Source organism: Ornithorhynchus anatinus, chromosome 7, assembly GCF_004115215.2.
Source record: "Ornithorhynchus anatinus isolate Pmale09 chromosome 7, mOrnAna1.pri.v4, whole genome shotgun sequence".
NCBI lineage: Eukaryota > Metazoa > Chordata > Mammalia > Monotremata > Ornithorhynchidae > Ornithorhynchus > Ornithorhynchus anatinus.
In genome coordinates this window covers 32,565,308-32,582,827 of record NC_041734.1, presented here as the reverse complement: position 1 = coordinate 32,582,827, position 17,520 = coordinate 32,565,308, and the positions used below count along the sequence as shown (strand labels likewise).

Here is a 17,520-nt window from a genome sequence, read left to right as displayed (position 1 = left end):
TTTCTCTCATTCAACTCACATATTTTTAATCTGTCATTAAATTCTGTCGGTGCAACCTTCAGAATATCATTAAAATCCGCCCTTTCCTTTTCATCCAAACTGCTATCATGTTTGCCTAATAATTGATTCTACCCTGCTTTGTTTACTGTATCAACCTCCTTGCTGCCTTCCCTGCCTCCTATCTCTCCCCACTCCAGTCCACACTTGACTCTGCTGCCGGGATCATGTTTCTACAAAAAGGTTCAGTGTGAGTTTCCCCACTTCCCCGACTCTTCAGTAGTTACTCATCTACCTCTGCATCAAACAGTAACTCCATTCCATCTGCTTTAAAGCACTCAATCACCTTGCCCCCGCCTACCTTACCTCACCACTCTCTTACCACAACCCAGCCCACACACTGGGCTCCTCTAATGCCAACCTACTCTCTGTACCTAGAGCTTATCTATTTCACCACTGACTTACCCACATCCTGCCTCTGGCCTGGAACACCCTCCTTCTTCATATTCAGCCTACATTTACTCTCCCCATCTTTAGAGCTTTATTGAAGGCACATCTCTCCCAACAGGCCTTCTCTGACTAAGCCTCTTCTCCCACTCTCTTCTGCATCACCCTTACCCTTGGATTTGCTCCCTTTATCCCTTCCTCCCTCAGTCCTGTAGCACTAATGTACCTATCCATAATTTGTCTACTAATATTGTCTGTCTTTCTGTCTAGACTATAAGCTCGTTGAAGGCAGAGAACATGTACCAACTCTGTTATATTGTACTCTCCCAAGTGCTTAGTACATTGCAGAGCATTGCACTAAGCACTGCACACAGTAAGCACTCAATAAATACAATTGATTGGTTTATTGAAATAGCCACAGTGTCACTTGCACTTGAAATAATCAATTCAAAAGCCACTGTAACACGTTAGAAAGCTCAAACAAAAACTGATGTTCTATGTACCAAACAAGGGGCTCTGTGCTGGGAAGAACACATATAGGAAGTTGGGGATCAAAACACAAATGCTACTGAATTAACCAGGAAGACACGATTGGATCTAGGACCTATTCAAGGCACAGAAAGATTATGTAGGATATCCATTCAATACCTCTTCACTAACACCATTAAAATCCAAGAGACACTTGGGGTAATTCTTATAGATGCCTTTAGGGAATCAAGAGCACAAATCTGTGTCAACCAGAATTTCAACTGTGCACTCAATGACTGTGCGGTAGACACACAAGATGAATAGGTAGCTGTACTGAACTGTGAAGCCCTGAGGTCGAAGTTCTTTCTCATTATGCCCTCTGTTTTTCCATCAAGGTGCTTCCTAAGGCACACATTTCAATCCCTGTTAGAGAAAGCTGAGAATTCTTTGACCTGGCTGTTGTGACTGAGCCCACCTTGATTGGGGTTAACCAAACATCCATTAAAAACCTATAGGAAATCAAATTACTTGACAGTTTTCAAAGTGACACCATCTTGTGTTTACTAAGATATTGGACACAGTCTTTCATTAGCCATCAAACAAATAAACTTCTTAAAGTATCAGTGCAAAGAAACCGGCATTGGTCAGTCAATATGGGGAAGCAGTGGGCCTAGTGGAAAGAGCATGGGCCTGGGAGTCAGAGGATCTGTGTTCTAATCCCGGCTCCACCACTCGTTGGCAGTGTGACCTTGGGCAAGTCACTTAATGATAATAATAACAATACTTAAGGTATTTGTTAAGCACTTACTATGTGCCAGGGACTTTACTAAGAAACAACATGGTTTAGTGGCAAGAGCACAGGCTTGGGAGTCAGAGGATGAGGGTTCTAATCCCCCGCTTTACCACTTGCCCACTGTGTGACCTTGGGCAAGCCACTTAACTTCTCTGTGCCTCAGTTACCTCCCCTGCAAAATGGAGAGTAAGACCGTGAGCCCCACATGGGACAACCTGATTACTTTGTATCTACTCTGGTGCTTAAAACAGTGCTTGGCACATGGTAAGTACTTAATAAATACCATTATCATTATTATTATTACTAAGCGCCGGGGTGGATACAAGCAAATTGGGTTGGACACAGTCCCCATCCTATGTGGGGCTCACAGTTTCAGTCCCCATTTTACAGATGAGGTAACTGAGCCCCAGAGAAGTGAAGTGACTTGCCTAAGGTCACACAGCAGACAAGTGGCAGTGTTGGGATTAGAACCCATGACTCTCTGACTCCTAGGCCTCTGCCTTATCCACTAGCCATGTTGCTTCTCTGCACTTGAATTATCTGTGCTTGAATTATCTTATCTGTAATATGGGGTTTAGGACAGCGAGCCCTATATGGGACAGGGACTGTGTTCAACCTGATTATCCTGTATCTACTCCTGTGCTTAGCACAGTGCCTGGCATATAGTAAATGCTTAACAAATACCATTGAAAAAAATATACTACCTCCACCTGGAGATATCAAGATTGCATATTTGCAGCCATTTAACTGATAACAATAAAATCAATGTTGATTTATTTAAATAAGTCTATAGAAGAGCTGTCAAACGGTGATGGACATTGAGGAGGGCCAATTGCATCCGATCTATTCTACCCAAAGCTTCTCCATTAGGACAGGAATTGAGTCATCTACCCCTAATGTATTCTCCTTGACAGTAGCAAAATTTTCTGCGTGCACTAGGCATTCAATAAATACTATTAACTAATGGAACTGACTCCGTAGTCCATGATTGATTCTATTTACTGCCATTGTTCTTGTCTGCTGGGTCCCCCGATTAGACTGTAAACCCATCAAAGGGCAGGGACTGTCTCTATCTGTTACCGATTTTTACATTCCAAGCGCTTAGTACAGTGCTCTGCACATAGTAAGCGCTCAATAAATACTATTGAATGAATGAATGAATGAATGATTGGGGTCCCTGGGACCACCAAATTCTCTAATCTTCAATCTTTTTTTTTTTAAATGGCTTTATTCCCAGAGTGTCTAGATCAAAAGCTCCACCTTCACACTCTATTATTCCTAGGTGCTGAGAGAGCTAAAAATTTCTGGTTTTCTTCCTTTCCTCTGAAATAGTACTGTCTCTCCTATTGCTCCTTTCTCCTTGGAACTTTGATCATAACACCCCCATGATTTCAGCATTATTAAAATTGTTCAATAGTTAAGTTGGTCTCTGATGTACAGGTTTAAAAAAAAAGTAAAACACCAGGTTTATTTTTCTACTCTAAATCAAATTTCTAAATTAAAAACCTTAAATGGAAATTGGTTTGGTAACAATTCAGAAATATACTTTGATAACAAATGTCAAACCTCACGCAAATTTATTTCCAATGAGGCAAGATCATTGAACTAGGGGTTTAAAACAAGAAGAACTTTAAATAAGAATGTTGATGACCAATATAATTCATCCACTACTACTACTTATATCATATTTCTTCTTAACACTACTACCATCTTTTTTGGTTTAAATAGGAGCTTGCTTCTAAATATTGTAAAGTATTTCAAGAATGATGTCATACAACATAATAGTATCCCTGAATCAGCTATTTTAAAGCATCATCAAGAATCACGAAGGTTGAAGAAATGAATTCATTATTCCTTTTGCCACCCTCCATAGCAGGAGAGTTTAAGAGATATTACAAAATATTCTGCTCACTCCTGCTACAACAGTTTCTAGAAATGACAGAACAGAAACAAGTATGCTGTTCCATTCTTGGAGGATATTATATATTCTACAGCCTGACAGTTCCTGAACAAGAGAAGAGAGTTGAGTTTTTGCTCATTCTCGCTTTATAAAAGAATGGTAAGAGTTGTGAGAAAGGGGAAGTAAATGGGAAGAAACAAAAGAGGACTTAGTGCTATTCAGTGGGTGGGAACATTCTCCCTAAAACCTCCTCCTGTAGACTGTAAAATCATTGTAGACAGGGAACATGTCTACCACCTGTATTGTACTGTACTCTCCCAAGCACTTAGTTTAATACTTTGCACACAGTAAGTGATCAATGCCATTGACTGACTGAAAAACTCTAAAGGTAACATGAATCAGTCTATACTACCATAAAGATCACTTCTTTAGGGTCAGGATTTCAGTTTTGAAATATCCATTTTAGAAGTAGGCAAGAAAGACAGTTCTGACTTCAGGAAACTGTAGCATGATGGGCCTACATTGTGATGGGCAGAGCAATCCCCACTTCTGGAAAAGTGCCTTAGCTATCAAGGGTGCAAGGAGGGCATGACGGGACAGAGGCAGCAATGAAAGGCAACTCAAGTTAGTCTTGTCCAGCCGTGTCCATCAATCAATGGTATTTATTCAGTGTTTACTGCATGAAGAGCACTGTTCTAAGTGCTTGGGAGAGAACAATATAATAGAGTTTAGACACAATCCCTCTTCTTGAAGGCTTTCTGGGCCAGTGACTGGTGGGGCCCTGTACGATTTAAGGGCTTGGAAAAGCACAATATAATAGAGTTGGTAGACATAATCCCTCTACTTAAAGATTTTTTGGGCCAGTGATTGGTGGGCCCTGGTACTATGGTATGCTTTCCTCATACTCATGAGAAGTCCTTCTAGAACAGGAAAAGCAATAATTGGAATACTTTATTCCCTTTGAATCTAAGCAAAATGGCACCAAGGAAAGGTTTTAATTTAGGCAAACATCTGCAAATGACATTTTTGCTTCAAAGACAAAGAAATACATTTTTGGTGGTTAAGAGGTCTGATGTCTGCAAGCTGCAACAAAAGGCCACACTTACATGTAAACTTGGATGATATGTCAGTACTCCATTGTCACACAGGGTCACATACTTCTTTTTCCATTCCTTATTCAATGATTTGCCACTTCGCTTCAGCAGCATACCCTAGGAACAAGAAAATGTGACTGTTTAGAAAAGAATGATAATTGGAATAAGAGGACAGATAAAGAAAACATTCGGATTATAGCTAAAATTCACTCTTTCCCATCCACTCTTTCCCTTCCTCCACCTTTCACTTCAAAATTGAAAGTATATGAAATCCTTTTAGAACACGGGGATGGCAGTAATATGTGGATCAAAGATGGCCTGCTGCTGGTGGTGAGAAGCTTGAGAATTATTTCCTCCAGTAGTGATTTGCATATTTTTCATTCATTCGTTCATTCATTCAATCCTATTTATGGAGCGTTTACTGGTGCAAAGGTAAGGTACTAAGTGCTTGGGAGATTACAATATAACAACAAACAGACACATTCCTGTCCACAGTGAGCTCACAATCTAGAGGAATGTTGTTGGATTGCTGTTTAGGATGACTGTACCTACTGATTTTGTTTTCTATGTGTCTGTTGCCAAACTTCCCTCTTTCCCCTTACTTTTGGACTTTGAACCCCTGTGGGGTAGGGACCTCCTATATGACTAACCATTTTCACATCTCTCCCCAGTGCTTACGACAGGCTCTGTACAAAGTCAATGCTTAACAAATGAAATAAACATTAGTGTAATGATAATAAGAACAATGTAAGAAAACCCACTTGTAAAATCACAAATTCCTAATTTTAGTCTACATTAATGAAATGGTTTGGTTTCATATTTCTTCCTGTAAGTTTAGTGTTGTGAAATGCTTTGAAATTACTATTACCAACACCATTTATTGTATGATCACATGTATGAAACATTGTACAGACACTGGAGTAAATCCAGGAACAGCAACAAACACATGATTCCTGACTCACAAGAACTCATAATCTAAGAGAGACAGGACAAACATATGGGATATTATGTGAGTAAGCTAAAATTTATCAATCCAAAATGTTAAAATTAAAATATGTAAGGAAAACAATACTTGGGAGGGAGCAGTCCGCAGGCACTTCACTACAACATAAACAGTGCTTGGTGAAAAAATTCCCAAACCCTTCCCAACTATGGCCTGCTCAAAAAAATTTCCAAACCCTTCACAACTATGATACTCCTCAAAGGCCCCAGGGTCCTAAAGTAGCTTGGAATTTAAACTTGTAAGCTAAAAGAAACTCTTCAAAGAGGCATCAATGAAATTATTTTGATGATTTTTTTTTATCTTAAACTTCTCCTTTTGGGAACTATCAAAGTTCTTACAATTCAGGTATCCATGGCATAATTTAGATCGCAGTGTGTTACACCTCAGCAAAACAATTAACTCCACAGATAAACATTCCACTAAAACTGTGTCTACAACTGGTTAACTGCAAACAGCACGGAAACCTGAAAAGGCCACAGAACTCTGTAATTTTCAGACCCTCAAAAAAAGAATGAATGAAAATCTCATGCCAGGAAATTACAGAATAATCTGCCCTTTCTGAGGAACTATAGTTTGCTAGCTAATATACTATTATGCTTAACAAGTTTATTGCATTTTAAAAAATTAGAATGTCAGAACACTGCTGAAAGCTTGGTCAAATTATTTTTTCTCCTGGCAACCATGCTGTCAGGGAAAATGGGAAAGTGCAAATTTAAAGTCATTCTGGATATCTGAACAAGACCCTAAAATCCTAGGGGATTTAAACTGAGAGTGTATTGAATAAACTCCATATCCACTATAGAAGTACAAGCATTTGATCAAAACAAAAGCAGTTAAGAGTTATGCAAGGCAAACTGGGTGGTTTAGCTGGGACAGAAGCAACTCCCAAGACCTTTGCATATTTGTTTAAAATTGTTGGAATTATCTATAAAAGTCTAGGACTCTCCTAGATAAAATATGACCTGTGTCAGCCTAAGCACTCTCAATTTAAACTAAAACTCTGACGGGAATTTTTCTTGTCATGGGAGCTTAAAAAGTTTTCAAAAGACCACTTTCACATAATCAAATGGATTGACATAACAGGAAGGGGGAATATATACTATTTACCCTTAAAAAATATCAAATACCACATAACAGGAAGGGGGAATATATGCTATTTACCCTTAAAAAATATCAAATATTTCTATCCAATATGAGTTCTGAGCTTAGTGCCTTTATATTTTTATCATAACCCGTACTAAAGTAACTTCTGCTACATTTTTCCAGCAAATATGGATCAATTCTTAACAACATTTCAGGACATGAGTCAGTTATAAGCCATGGAAAAATCAGAACTACGGGATTAGAACCCATTGTTCAAATATTTCTTGTCTTTGCTCAAACGTCAAATAATAAATGTCAATTTGCAATCCTGTAACCTCAATCTAAAGTGATTTATAACACTCTAGGCAACTTTGTGTTGGCTTTCTCAAAACCAGACAGGTGTTCTAATCCCAGCTCTGCACTTGTCTGTGTGACCTAGGGTAATTAACTTTTTTTTGGCCCTAGTTTCCACATTTGCAGAGACTACATTGAACAGAGACGGTGTCTGATTTGGCTGCACTGTAACTACCCTAACACTTAGCACAATGCTTGGCCCACTGAGTGTTTAACAGATAATGCAATTATCATATTATCATTATGATACTCAATCATGCTTTTCAGTCTTCATCTATTATATATTCATTTATTTGTTTTTCTTAACAATCATGCAGTCATCAGTTTAAAGTTATAGTATCCCCTAATTGACTATAAACTCCTTGAGAGCAAGAATCATGTCTTCCGCTCTGTCAAATGCCCACCAAGCACTTAATTCGGTGCCTTGATCATATTAGATGCTTAATAAATTCTGCTGATTCTGATGATTTCCTGGACATATTCCTTAGATGGAAGCCAAAAAGTCCATAATTTAAGGCAATAGGGTTAAAATTAAATTTTGAAATACTGCAGGACCTGATGTGGAAAATGACTTCATGATAGCTTGGGAGGTGAAATTAACTCTGAGTTCTGAGAGTTGTCTCTTTCTAAAAGTTATTATTTCAAACTTAAAGACCCTTCTTGGAGGAGGAACTTCAAATATGGTAATACTTCTTTCAGCCCATGTGGAATAATCTAAAATAAACCACTAAAAAATTCTTTAGAGATAGAATTCAAATTTTAAAAAGGGAAATTAGGAATTTCATAATCAAGAGGTCAATTTATGGTTGCAATGTACTACTCACATATTGGTTTGCTTGAAGAAACTTGGGAAGAACTACAACCCCTACATGCTGACATCAGAACTCTCAGGTCAAGTACAATTAACTCTCTGGAGAATTCAGCAGTGTCTTAAAATCTGTCTTTTGCTATTTCAGCCATCTTGTAGTTTCTCTTCAAGGAGAGCAATCATTCTTGTAATTGTTACCTTTCTGCTGAAGTTGCCTCCAAACATTGAATGGCCTGTGCTTTACTCTAACTTTATAACCTTTCTTCCGCGTGCCTAAAGCTGCTTTGTCACACTGCTTGCATCCATTCTCCTCACATCTGCCATCAGCCTCCTGGTAGATCTTCCTACCTTCAATCTCTCCCCTGTTCAGTCCATACTCTACTCTGCTGCCCAGATCACTTTTATAAAATGTTATTTTGTTCACATCTTCCCAATCCTCAAAAATCTCAATTGGTTGAGGCCCACTCCTCTCTGCATCCAGCAGGAACTTCTAACAACTCAACCAATGGCATTTACTGAGCGCTTCTGTGTGCAGGGCATTGTATATAGTGGTTCTGTGTGCAGATCACTGCTCTAAGCACTTGGGAGAGTACAACACAATAGAGTTGGTAAACATGTTCCCTTCCCACAAGGAGTCCACAGACTACAGGGAGAGACAGATGCTGAATTAATATGCAAATTACAGTTATTCATTCATTGCTGTTTACTGAGTACTTACTATATGCAGAGCACTGTACTAAGCACTTAGCAGTGGGGCTGAGGCTGGGGTGAATATCAAGTGCTTAAAGGGTACCGATCCAAATGCTTAGGTAACACAGAGAGGAGAGGGAGTAGGGAAAAACATGGCTTAATCGGGGAAGGGCTTTCAGAGAAGATGTGACTTTAATAAAGCTTTGAAGGTGAAGAGAGTGTTAGACAAAGGGATATAAAGTGAGGAGGGAGCTCCAGGCCGGAAGAAGGAGATGGGCAAGGGGTCGGCAGTGAGATAGATGAGACTGAGGTTCACTGAGTAAGTTGATGTTAGGGTAACGAATTGTGTGGACTGGGTTGTAATAGGAAATCAGCAAGGTAAGGTAGGAGGGGACCAGATGATTGAGTGCTTTTAATCCAAAGGTAGTACATTTCTATTTGATGTGGAGGTGGATGGGTAACCACTGCAGGTTGTTGAGGAGTGGGTAGATGTGGACTGAACTTGTTTTAGAAAATAATAATAATAATAGCACTAATAATGGTGGTATCTGGTAAGTGCTTACTAAGTGTCAAGCACTTTACTAAGCACTGAGGTAGATAAAAGAAATCGGGTCAGACAGCGTCCCCATCCTATCTGGGGGTCACAGTCTAAGGATGAAGGGTAAACAGTTATTTTAGCTCCATTCTTACAGTTGAGGAAACTGAGGCCCAGAGTAATTAAGTGACTTGCCCAAGAACACACACCGGGACACTGGCAATGCTGGAATTAGAACCTAGGTCCTCTGACTCCCAGACCCATGCTCTTTCCACTAGTCCACACTGGCTCAAAAACAATGACCGGGGCAGTAGAGTGGAGACAAGAGGGAGGGAAGTCAGCAAGGAGGCTGATGCAGTAGTTAAGGGACGATAGAATAAATTCTTGGATCAGTGTAGTAACAGGTTGGATGGAGAGGGAGGGTGGATTTCTGCAGTATTGTGAAGGTAGAACCGACATGATTTGGTGACAGATTGAATATCTGGGTTGAATGACAGAGATGAGTTGAGGATGATGCCAAGGTTAGAGCTTGTGAGATACAGAGGATAGTGGTGTTGCCTACTGTGACAGGAATGACAGAGGGAGGACAGGGTTTGGGTGGGAAGATGAGTCCTGGCTTGGACATGTTTAGAGATAATAGTGGGGCATCCAAGGAGAGATACCCTGAAGTCAGGAGGAAATGTGAGACTGCAGAGAAGACTGTCAGGACTGGGGAGATAGATTTGGGAAGCATATGTGTAGAGATGATAGTTGCAGACATGGGAGCAAATGACTGCCCCAAGGCCATGGGTGTAGACATAGAATAGAAGTGGAGCCATTACTAAGCCCTCAGGGGCTCTCACAGTGATGGGGTGGGAAGCAGAGGATGAGCTTGCAAAAGAGACTGAGAATAAGCAGCCAGAGAACTAGGAGAACCAGGAGAGGACAGTGTCAGTGAAGCCAAGGGTTAATGTTTCCAACAGACGGGGGTGGTCCACAGTGCTGAAGGCAGCTGAAAGGCCAAGTAGGATTAGACTGTCAAATTTGGCAAGGAAAGGATTACTGGACACTTTAGAGAGATCAGTTTCGGTAGACTGAAGGGGGTGCAAGTCAGTCAGTCAACTGTATTTATTGAGCACTTACTGTATGCAGAGCACTGTACTAAGCACTTGGGAGAGTACAATATAACAGACCCATTCCCTTCCCACAACGAGGTTGCAGTCTAGAGGAGAAGCAGAAAGAAGAAAAGAACCTAGCCTTACTAATCCCTCTGGCTTTTCTGATATGGAGGGAAATTACTGGGACAATTTGGTATGGACATCTCCTTTACTTACTTGAGGCATTTCTAAGTACTCATTTTTCTGTTTGACTTCAATACACCTACAAGCTTGACCTGACCCAAACTGGAAGCTCCTATTAGTCCCCAAATTGTTTTTCATCTCACTTTGTTCAGCAACTAACATACTGCCACACCCATGAGGGCTTTTGATAGTAGGTGGTACTGATGCTGACGCTGATAGGAAAGTCAACTTCCAAGCTGAGGAGAAGGTGTGATATACTATAATTTTTGCCCTCTCTATAATTAATAATAAAAATTTGTTTGTTAAGCGCTTACTACTGTTCTAAGCGCTGGGTAGATACAAGGTAATCAGTTTGCCCCACCTGGGGCTCACAGTTCTAATCCCCATTTTCCAGATGAGGTAACTGAGGCACGGAGTAGTTAAGTGGCTTGCCCAAGGTCCCACAGCGAATAAGTGGCAGAGCTGGGATTAGAACCCATGACCTCTGAGTCCCAAGCCCAGGCTCTTTCCACTGACTGACCCACGCTGCTTCTGGGCTAACTTAAACAGGGGGAAGGATAGGGATTAATTAATGACCACAACTTCATCTTAACTATGCCATACATATGGAGATGCAAATTACTTCAAATATGCAATAATCCCAAGGCAAGACAATAGGAAAAAAACCATGAAGAGAGTTTAGTGTTAGAGAAATGTAGAAGGCATTAACCAACACAAGAGAAAAGAGATAATGGATAGAGACTGATACCCTGCAAGGTATAACTTTTATCAACTTCTTATTACTATTTCTTCTACAACTACAGCAAATTTACAAATCAAAGTTGAGTTTTTGGTGTTCCTGATGAACACACAAAAAGCAGTTTCACTGACATGCACAATTTTAAGAGACTTGGAAAGACTACAAATCCACCAAATGAACTCAACATAATTTTTAAATTAAAAAGAGAGTGTACTATTCTAACATTATTTCTGTGTACTAAATGTTTTAAGTGGGGTCTGCAAGTGACAAAAGAAGCACTTTAAAAATATTGTCAATTGCATCCTTCCTTTGAAAATCATATATAACCCACCAAACACCATCATGGTTAAATGTTTAAATGTGTTTTGTCTTTATGGTATTTGCATAATCTGTAGCTTCTCTGTTCAATTTTTTTTCACAATATCATTTAACGTATTCACTCAGTTCCCATTTTAATAAGCACTATAACAAACTTTTTAATTTAAAGAACACTCACAAAATGGGCTGTCCTTGTTCCTGTATTAATCTTAGTTTCAATATCTAGACTGTCATTTTGTATTACTAAATATAGAGTACATTAAATATGAATACATTAAAATAGAGTTTACTGCAGAGACAAATCATTTAACTGGTCTCAGTCTTTTAAATGCTTTGCATGGATCAGTTCATGCTTTTGTTCATCAACCCAGTGTATTTTGACACAGTATGCCTTTAAGTCCTGTAGACTGTAAGCTCCTTGTGGGCAAGCACAATATTCAGTCAGTCGTATTTATTGAGCACTTACTGTGTGCAGAGCACCGTACTAAGTGCTTGGAAAGTACATTTCAGCAACAGATAGTGACAATCCCTACCCAACAACGGGCTCACAGTCTAGAAGGGGGGAGACAAAGAAACAAAACAAGAAGATAGACATCAGTAGGATCAATATAAATAAATAGAATTACAGATATTCACAATATCTAACAACTCGGTTGTACTGTACTCCCCTAACTGTTTGGTATAGTCCTCTGCACAGAGTAAGTGCTCAATAAACACGACTGACTGACTGCTTGATTTATGAAAACATTTTAGAATGACTCAAAAGAACTGCCAGGGGTATTCATTATTTAATTCATTGGAAGTTACTGAACACTTACTTTGTGCAGAAGATTGTATTACATACTTGGCAATATACAATCGATGCAAGAGTCAATTCACATGCAACTAGTCTAAGCCTATAAAGAATTCATTTGTTTTTTCATACTGATTGGACAATCTCAGAAAAGACATTCAGTAAAATCTTCATATAACTTTTGTAGGGCCAGAGTTTCACCTTCAAGACTTTTCTGATAAAACATCTTTCATTTGTATATCAAAATCTCCTGAAGCGGGGGAGATGGAAAGGAAGGGAGAAAAGGGTTCTTCACAGTAATTTGCATTCATCATTCAAAACAAAATCTCCCGCTGTAATAGCTGACCGTCACCTAGTTACTTTAATGCCTAACAAGTCTGCTGGTGGCTTTAATGAGTGACCTCCCCAGCAAAAGCATCCAGGACTCAGTGTGTTCACTTCTTGCTTTTGCTCAAGGAACTTTTTCTGTGGTGGAGTCAAATGGTTGAACTGTCTGTTGCAATCTCTTTATTAGTAATGTGTATTCTGGGGCTAGTCCCAGGAGGTCAATGCATGCCAAAAGCAATGTTAAGTGTACAAGCTTTAAATAACTTACAAAGTTAATATAATGAATGTAAGTGTTATCTGAAATCCATCACTCAGTGGCTTGCTGTAGCCTCAAGCCGTGATAAAACACCGCTCATAAATTTATATTAAAACTCTGTTCAATAGCAATTATTTACCAACAAAGATTTATTGATTGCATTTGCTGTTAGAGATTGGGGGCCCTAACTGAGCCAATCAGCCGGTGTTTTTGAGTTCTGAGGCACCAAGTGAAGCTTCGGCCTGCTATCGGGCTCAGCATCCAGATCATTACATTGACAGTGGGAACGGTTAATGACAAAGCTCCCATGTGGGTGTCTGCTGTTCAAGAGACAAGGGGCTGCTTGGTCAGGGGGACGGTGTGTATGTTCTAGAAAACCAGTTGGTTCAAAGATCTGGCTATCAACAATAAAATCAACTATCCACCTTTTCTCTCGAGGCAACAATTCTTATCTGCTTTTGCAGCTTTGAAATGCTATACATTCATCTGACAGGAAGTGTAGGAAAACCCAACTGTGATTGAGTGTGGTGGTATAAATAGAATTATGCTATTGCACTGAAGGTTATGCCAGCAGCTGCCTAATTACCAAAGAAAATGGTTTAGGAATGGGTTGCAGGTTTAGAATTGTTTAGAGTTCCTTTTAAAGTGAACTTTGAGTAGCTCTTTGATTCACATAGAATATTTTAGCCTCCTATACCCAAAGAACCCCAAATGTATTATACCAGCACAAACAGTACACATGAATCTTTCAATGCCTAAGCTACTTCTTTGAATGGTTAGGGAAGTTTCAAAGATTTAATGCCCCAGTGCAATAATTTAAGGCAACCCTCTTGGGGCAATTTCAGCTCTGCTACTTGTTAGTTGTGCAACTTTGTGCAAATCATTTAACTTCTATGTGCCTCAATTTCCTCAACTGTAAAATGGGGATCACCACTTGTTCTCCCTCCTACTTAAACTGTGAGCTCCATGTGGGACAGGGACTGCATCTGACTCGATTAACCTATTCTTACTCCAGCACTTAGAACAATGGTTGACACCTAGTAATCATGTAGCAAATACCATAAAAAAAACCCCTGACAGTTCCAGGAAGGTTAGACACTAGGAGAACAGTAATCAATATATTCCAATAGCTCATTTTCCCATGGGCTAAGAGTGTCCATGAATGAAATTCAGGACTCTGAACTATTGGCAAGTTTGGCACTGTAAAATTAGCTTTGAAAACTATTGGTGCATGTACTGTTTCCTAAAAAATGCTAAGGAGGATCTACATTTGCAACTATTTTTATACAAATTTAGTAAATCAGGGTTGCCATGCTACACATATTACAGTCAAACATTCATTCAATCAATAGTATTTATTGAGAGTGTGGATTGCAGAGCATTGTACTTAGAGCTTAGAAAAGTAAACATAGTTAATAGATATGATCCCTAACCTCACACAGTCTGCCATGTAGCAGGGGAGACAGATAGGAGGAAGTGATAGTCTATAAAGATATGAACCATAATTTTTTCTGGGAGTTATGAGTAATAAGTGCTTAGGTGTCATAGAAGTGTTGAAATGGAAGCTAGGGATAGAATGTGGAGATTAGAAATCAATGAGGAAAGGCTTCCTGGAGGAGATATGACTTCAGAAGGGCTTTGAAGATAGAGAGCAGAGGTGTCCTGGAAGTGAAGGGGGAAGGAATTCCATACAGGAAGAAGGGCATGAGCATGAGGTGGCAGTGGGAGAGACTGGAATCAGACACAGTGATAGGTAAAAAAATACCCTTAAAATTTATGCCAAAATGAATTTTTTTTCAGAGAAAAAAGGAAATCAGAAAATGTGTCTGTCTTCAATAACTGCTATAACCTATGGGACTGGGCAATATTGAAGAAACAGGCCAATAGTCTTTCACCAATCAAACTGCATAAATCAATAACATTCAGGGGAATGTTATTACATTCCATATTCCTTACATAACCATCTTTACTGGGGAACTTGGGGAAAAAAACACACAGATTCCACTTAGCTTACTGCCTATTTACAACATGATGGGTGTAGAAATCCACACATATGAGTCTGGGTTCTTGGAAAGGATCTTTCCATTGGAAAAATTATCTTTAAAAGAAAGTTATATAAAACAGCTTTTCCTGGTGGAAAAGTGGGATGGTAGAAGCAAAGTACTAGGCTTTTCAGTTCTGTGGCCCAGGACTGACCAGGCTTCGTTATCATTTTTATTTCAACTAAGTAATGAGATTTAATTGAAGAGCTAGTATTCTTTCAGATTATCTACCTATTGCGCAGCCATGTATGAGGACAATGAAGTAGAAAGTACTCTTTGATAGATTAGTGAAAATCATTGCCTTAATATACTATACAAATGATAGTTTTAAGAAAAGTGAATGGCTCCAAAAAGCAGTAAAGATAATAATAATATTAATGATGATGACAATAATAATAAATAACATTTGTTAAGTGCTTACTATGTGTCAATCATTGTATTAAACTCTGGAATGAATGCAAGATAATCAGGTGAACACAGTCCCGCTCCTGCAATGGGTTCACTGTCTAAGTATGGCAATAACACTCAAGGATGTAACTCCTTGAACAATTTAAAATGCCTTACAGTGTCTCCTTGATAAATTTGCACTAACTTTCATAATGCAAGTAGCTGGGACTCCAGCTAAGACTTTCTGGAGATAAGCATGGAAATAATTTAATCAATCATTTAATCAATAGTAGTTCTTGAATGTTTACTGTGCATACTACTCAAAGTGGTTGAATACAACAGAAACAGAAAAAAATATTCCTGCCCACAACAAACTACAACCTAGCTAGGGAAGACAGACATAAAACAACGTACAAATAGGAGGAAAAAGTGCTCACAAAGTACAGAGTACAAAAGTGCAACAGGAAGTGTGTGTGCCAAAGTGCTGAGGGAAGGATGTAGGAAAGCTGTACTGGGGAAAAGAAAAATTAATTTTAGATAACCTCTTGGAGTTGGTGGGATTTCAGAAGAATTGGGAAGATGGGGAGAAATGTAGTCTGATGGATTTGATATGATTAGACTAGACTGTGAACTAATGAGCAGGGATCCTGACTACCAATCCTGTCATATTGTATTCTCCCAAGTGCTCTGCAAAAGTTAAGTGCTCAAAAATACAACTGAATGATTAATTGGATGGTGTTCTAGATGATAGGAATAATAAAAATAATAATGATGATATTTACTAAGTGCTTACAAATTGTTCTAAGTGCTGGGGCAGATACAAGCTAATTAATAATAATAATGATATTGGTATTTGTTAAGTGCTTACTATATGCAGAGCACTGTTCTAAGCACTGGAGTAGATACAGGGTAATCAGGTTGTCCCTCATGAGGCTCACAGACTTACTCCCCATCTGACAGATGAGGTAACTGAGGCACAGAGAAGTTAAGTGACTTGCCCACTGTCACACAGCTGACAAGTGGCAGAGCTGGGATTTGAACCCATGACCTCTGACTCCAAGCCCATGCTCTTTCCACTGAGCCATGCTGGATTAGACACAGTCCCTTTCCCACATGGAGCTCACAGTCTTAATCCCCACTTTACAGATGAGGGAACTGAGGCCCAAAGAAGTTAAGTGACTTGCCCAAGGTCACACACCAGAGGAGTGGTGGAGCTGGAATTAGAATGCAGGTCTTTCTCACTCTCAGACCCACACTCTATCCACTAGCTCATGCTGCTTTCTTAGGCAATGCTGCACCCATAAGGAAGGCATGAGTATGGGTTGGAGGCTGAAAAGCTGAGAATGAGGCACAGGAGAAGGTGAGGTGGCCACCTTTTCTCATTCTGTTTTCCTGTCTTCCATTTTGCTTCTCGCCCTCAAACTCTGAATGTCCCTTAAGGCTCTCATTTAAACCTCATAAAACTTCTAGACTGTGAGCTGGTTGTGGGCAGGGGGAGTGTCTGCTAATTCTGTATTGTGCTCTCCCCAAGTGCTAAGTACAGTGGTTTGCACATAAGTGCTCAAAAAATAACTGATTGATTGACAAAGTTTTAAAAGATGGCAGTTGATTGTCAAGAATGAGGACTAACAAATACAGAGCAATAATTTCCAAAGAGAATGCATAACTATCAATTACTGATTTCTAAATTCAGCTTTCAAATTCATCTGTGACAACTACCCAGTTAAATATTTTGTTACTCCTAAAGTTTCATATATTAATAATAGGATAAATCTATCAAAATAATAATTTACCTGTATATGTTTTCAAACATATAACACATGAACACCCATCAATAACACAGAGTTCTAGATTCACGAAATGTAACCATGGAAGATTGAAGATGTCCTAGTATAAACCATTACCTTTCTGGCCCCTTCCACCATCTCCTTCCTATTAGCAACTAGTTCCTACAAAGTGCTTAGACTGACATAGGAAAATGTAAACCTATTATCAGGCAGTAAAAGCCTAGAGTTCACTGTATGGGTAACGTCTGTGATTGCGAGTCCAAAGATAGTTTCTGAGCTCAAGGCAGAGCCAGGAAATGCCACATGTGTTGAGCTTTGCCCTAGTTTGAATTAAGCACAAAGGAAAGTTTGGGCATTCAAGAGGCGGTAGTGCTATTACAGGTCACGTGTAGCATGTTGAGGGGTGGCATACTGGTGTC

At 39.4% G+C, this 17,520-nt stretch overlaps 1 protein-coding gene across 7 annotated transcripts in view; it reads right to left on the bottom strand.

Annotated features, from left to right (window-relative positions):
• Positions 1-17,520, bottom strand: part of AGAP1 (ArfGAP with GTPase domain, ankyrin repeat and PH domain 1) — a 757,099-nt gene that overhangs the window by 241,725 nt on the left and 497,854 nt on the right. For all 7 annotated transcript variants that reach the window (XM_029069277.2, XM_029069278.2, XM_029069281.2 and 4 more), the window contains one exon: positions 4,712-4,816. In XM_029069277.2, the coding sequence (XP_028925110.1) occupies positions 4,712-4,816 (105 nt within the window). The remainder of the gene's footprint in view (positions 1-4,711; positions 4,817-17,520) is intronic.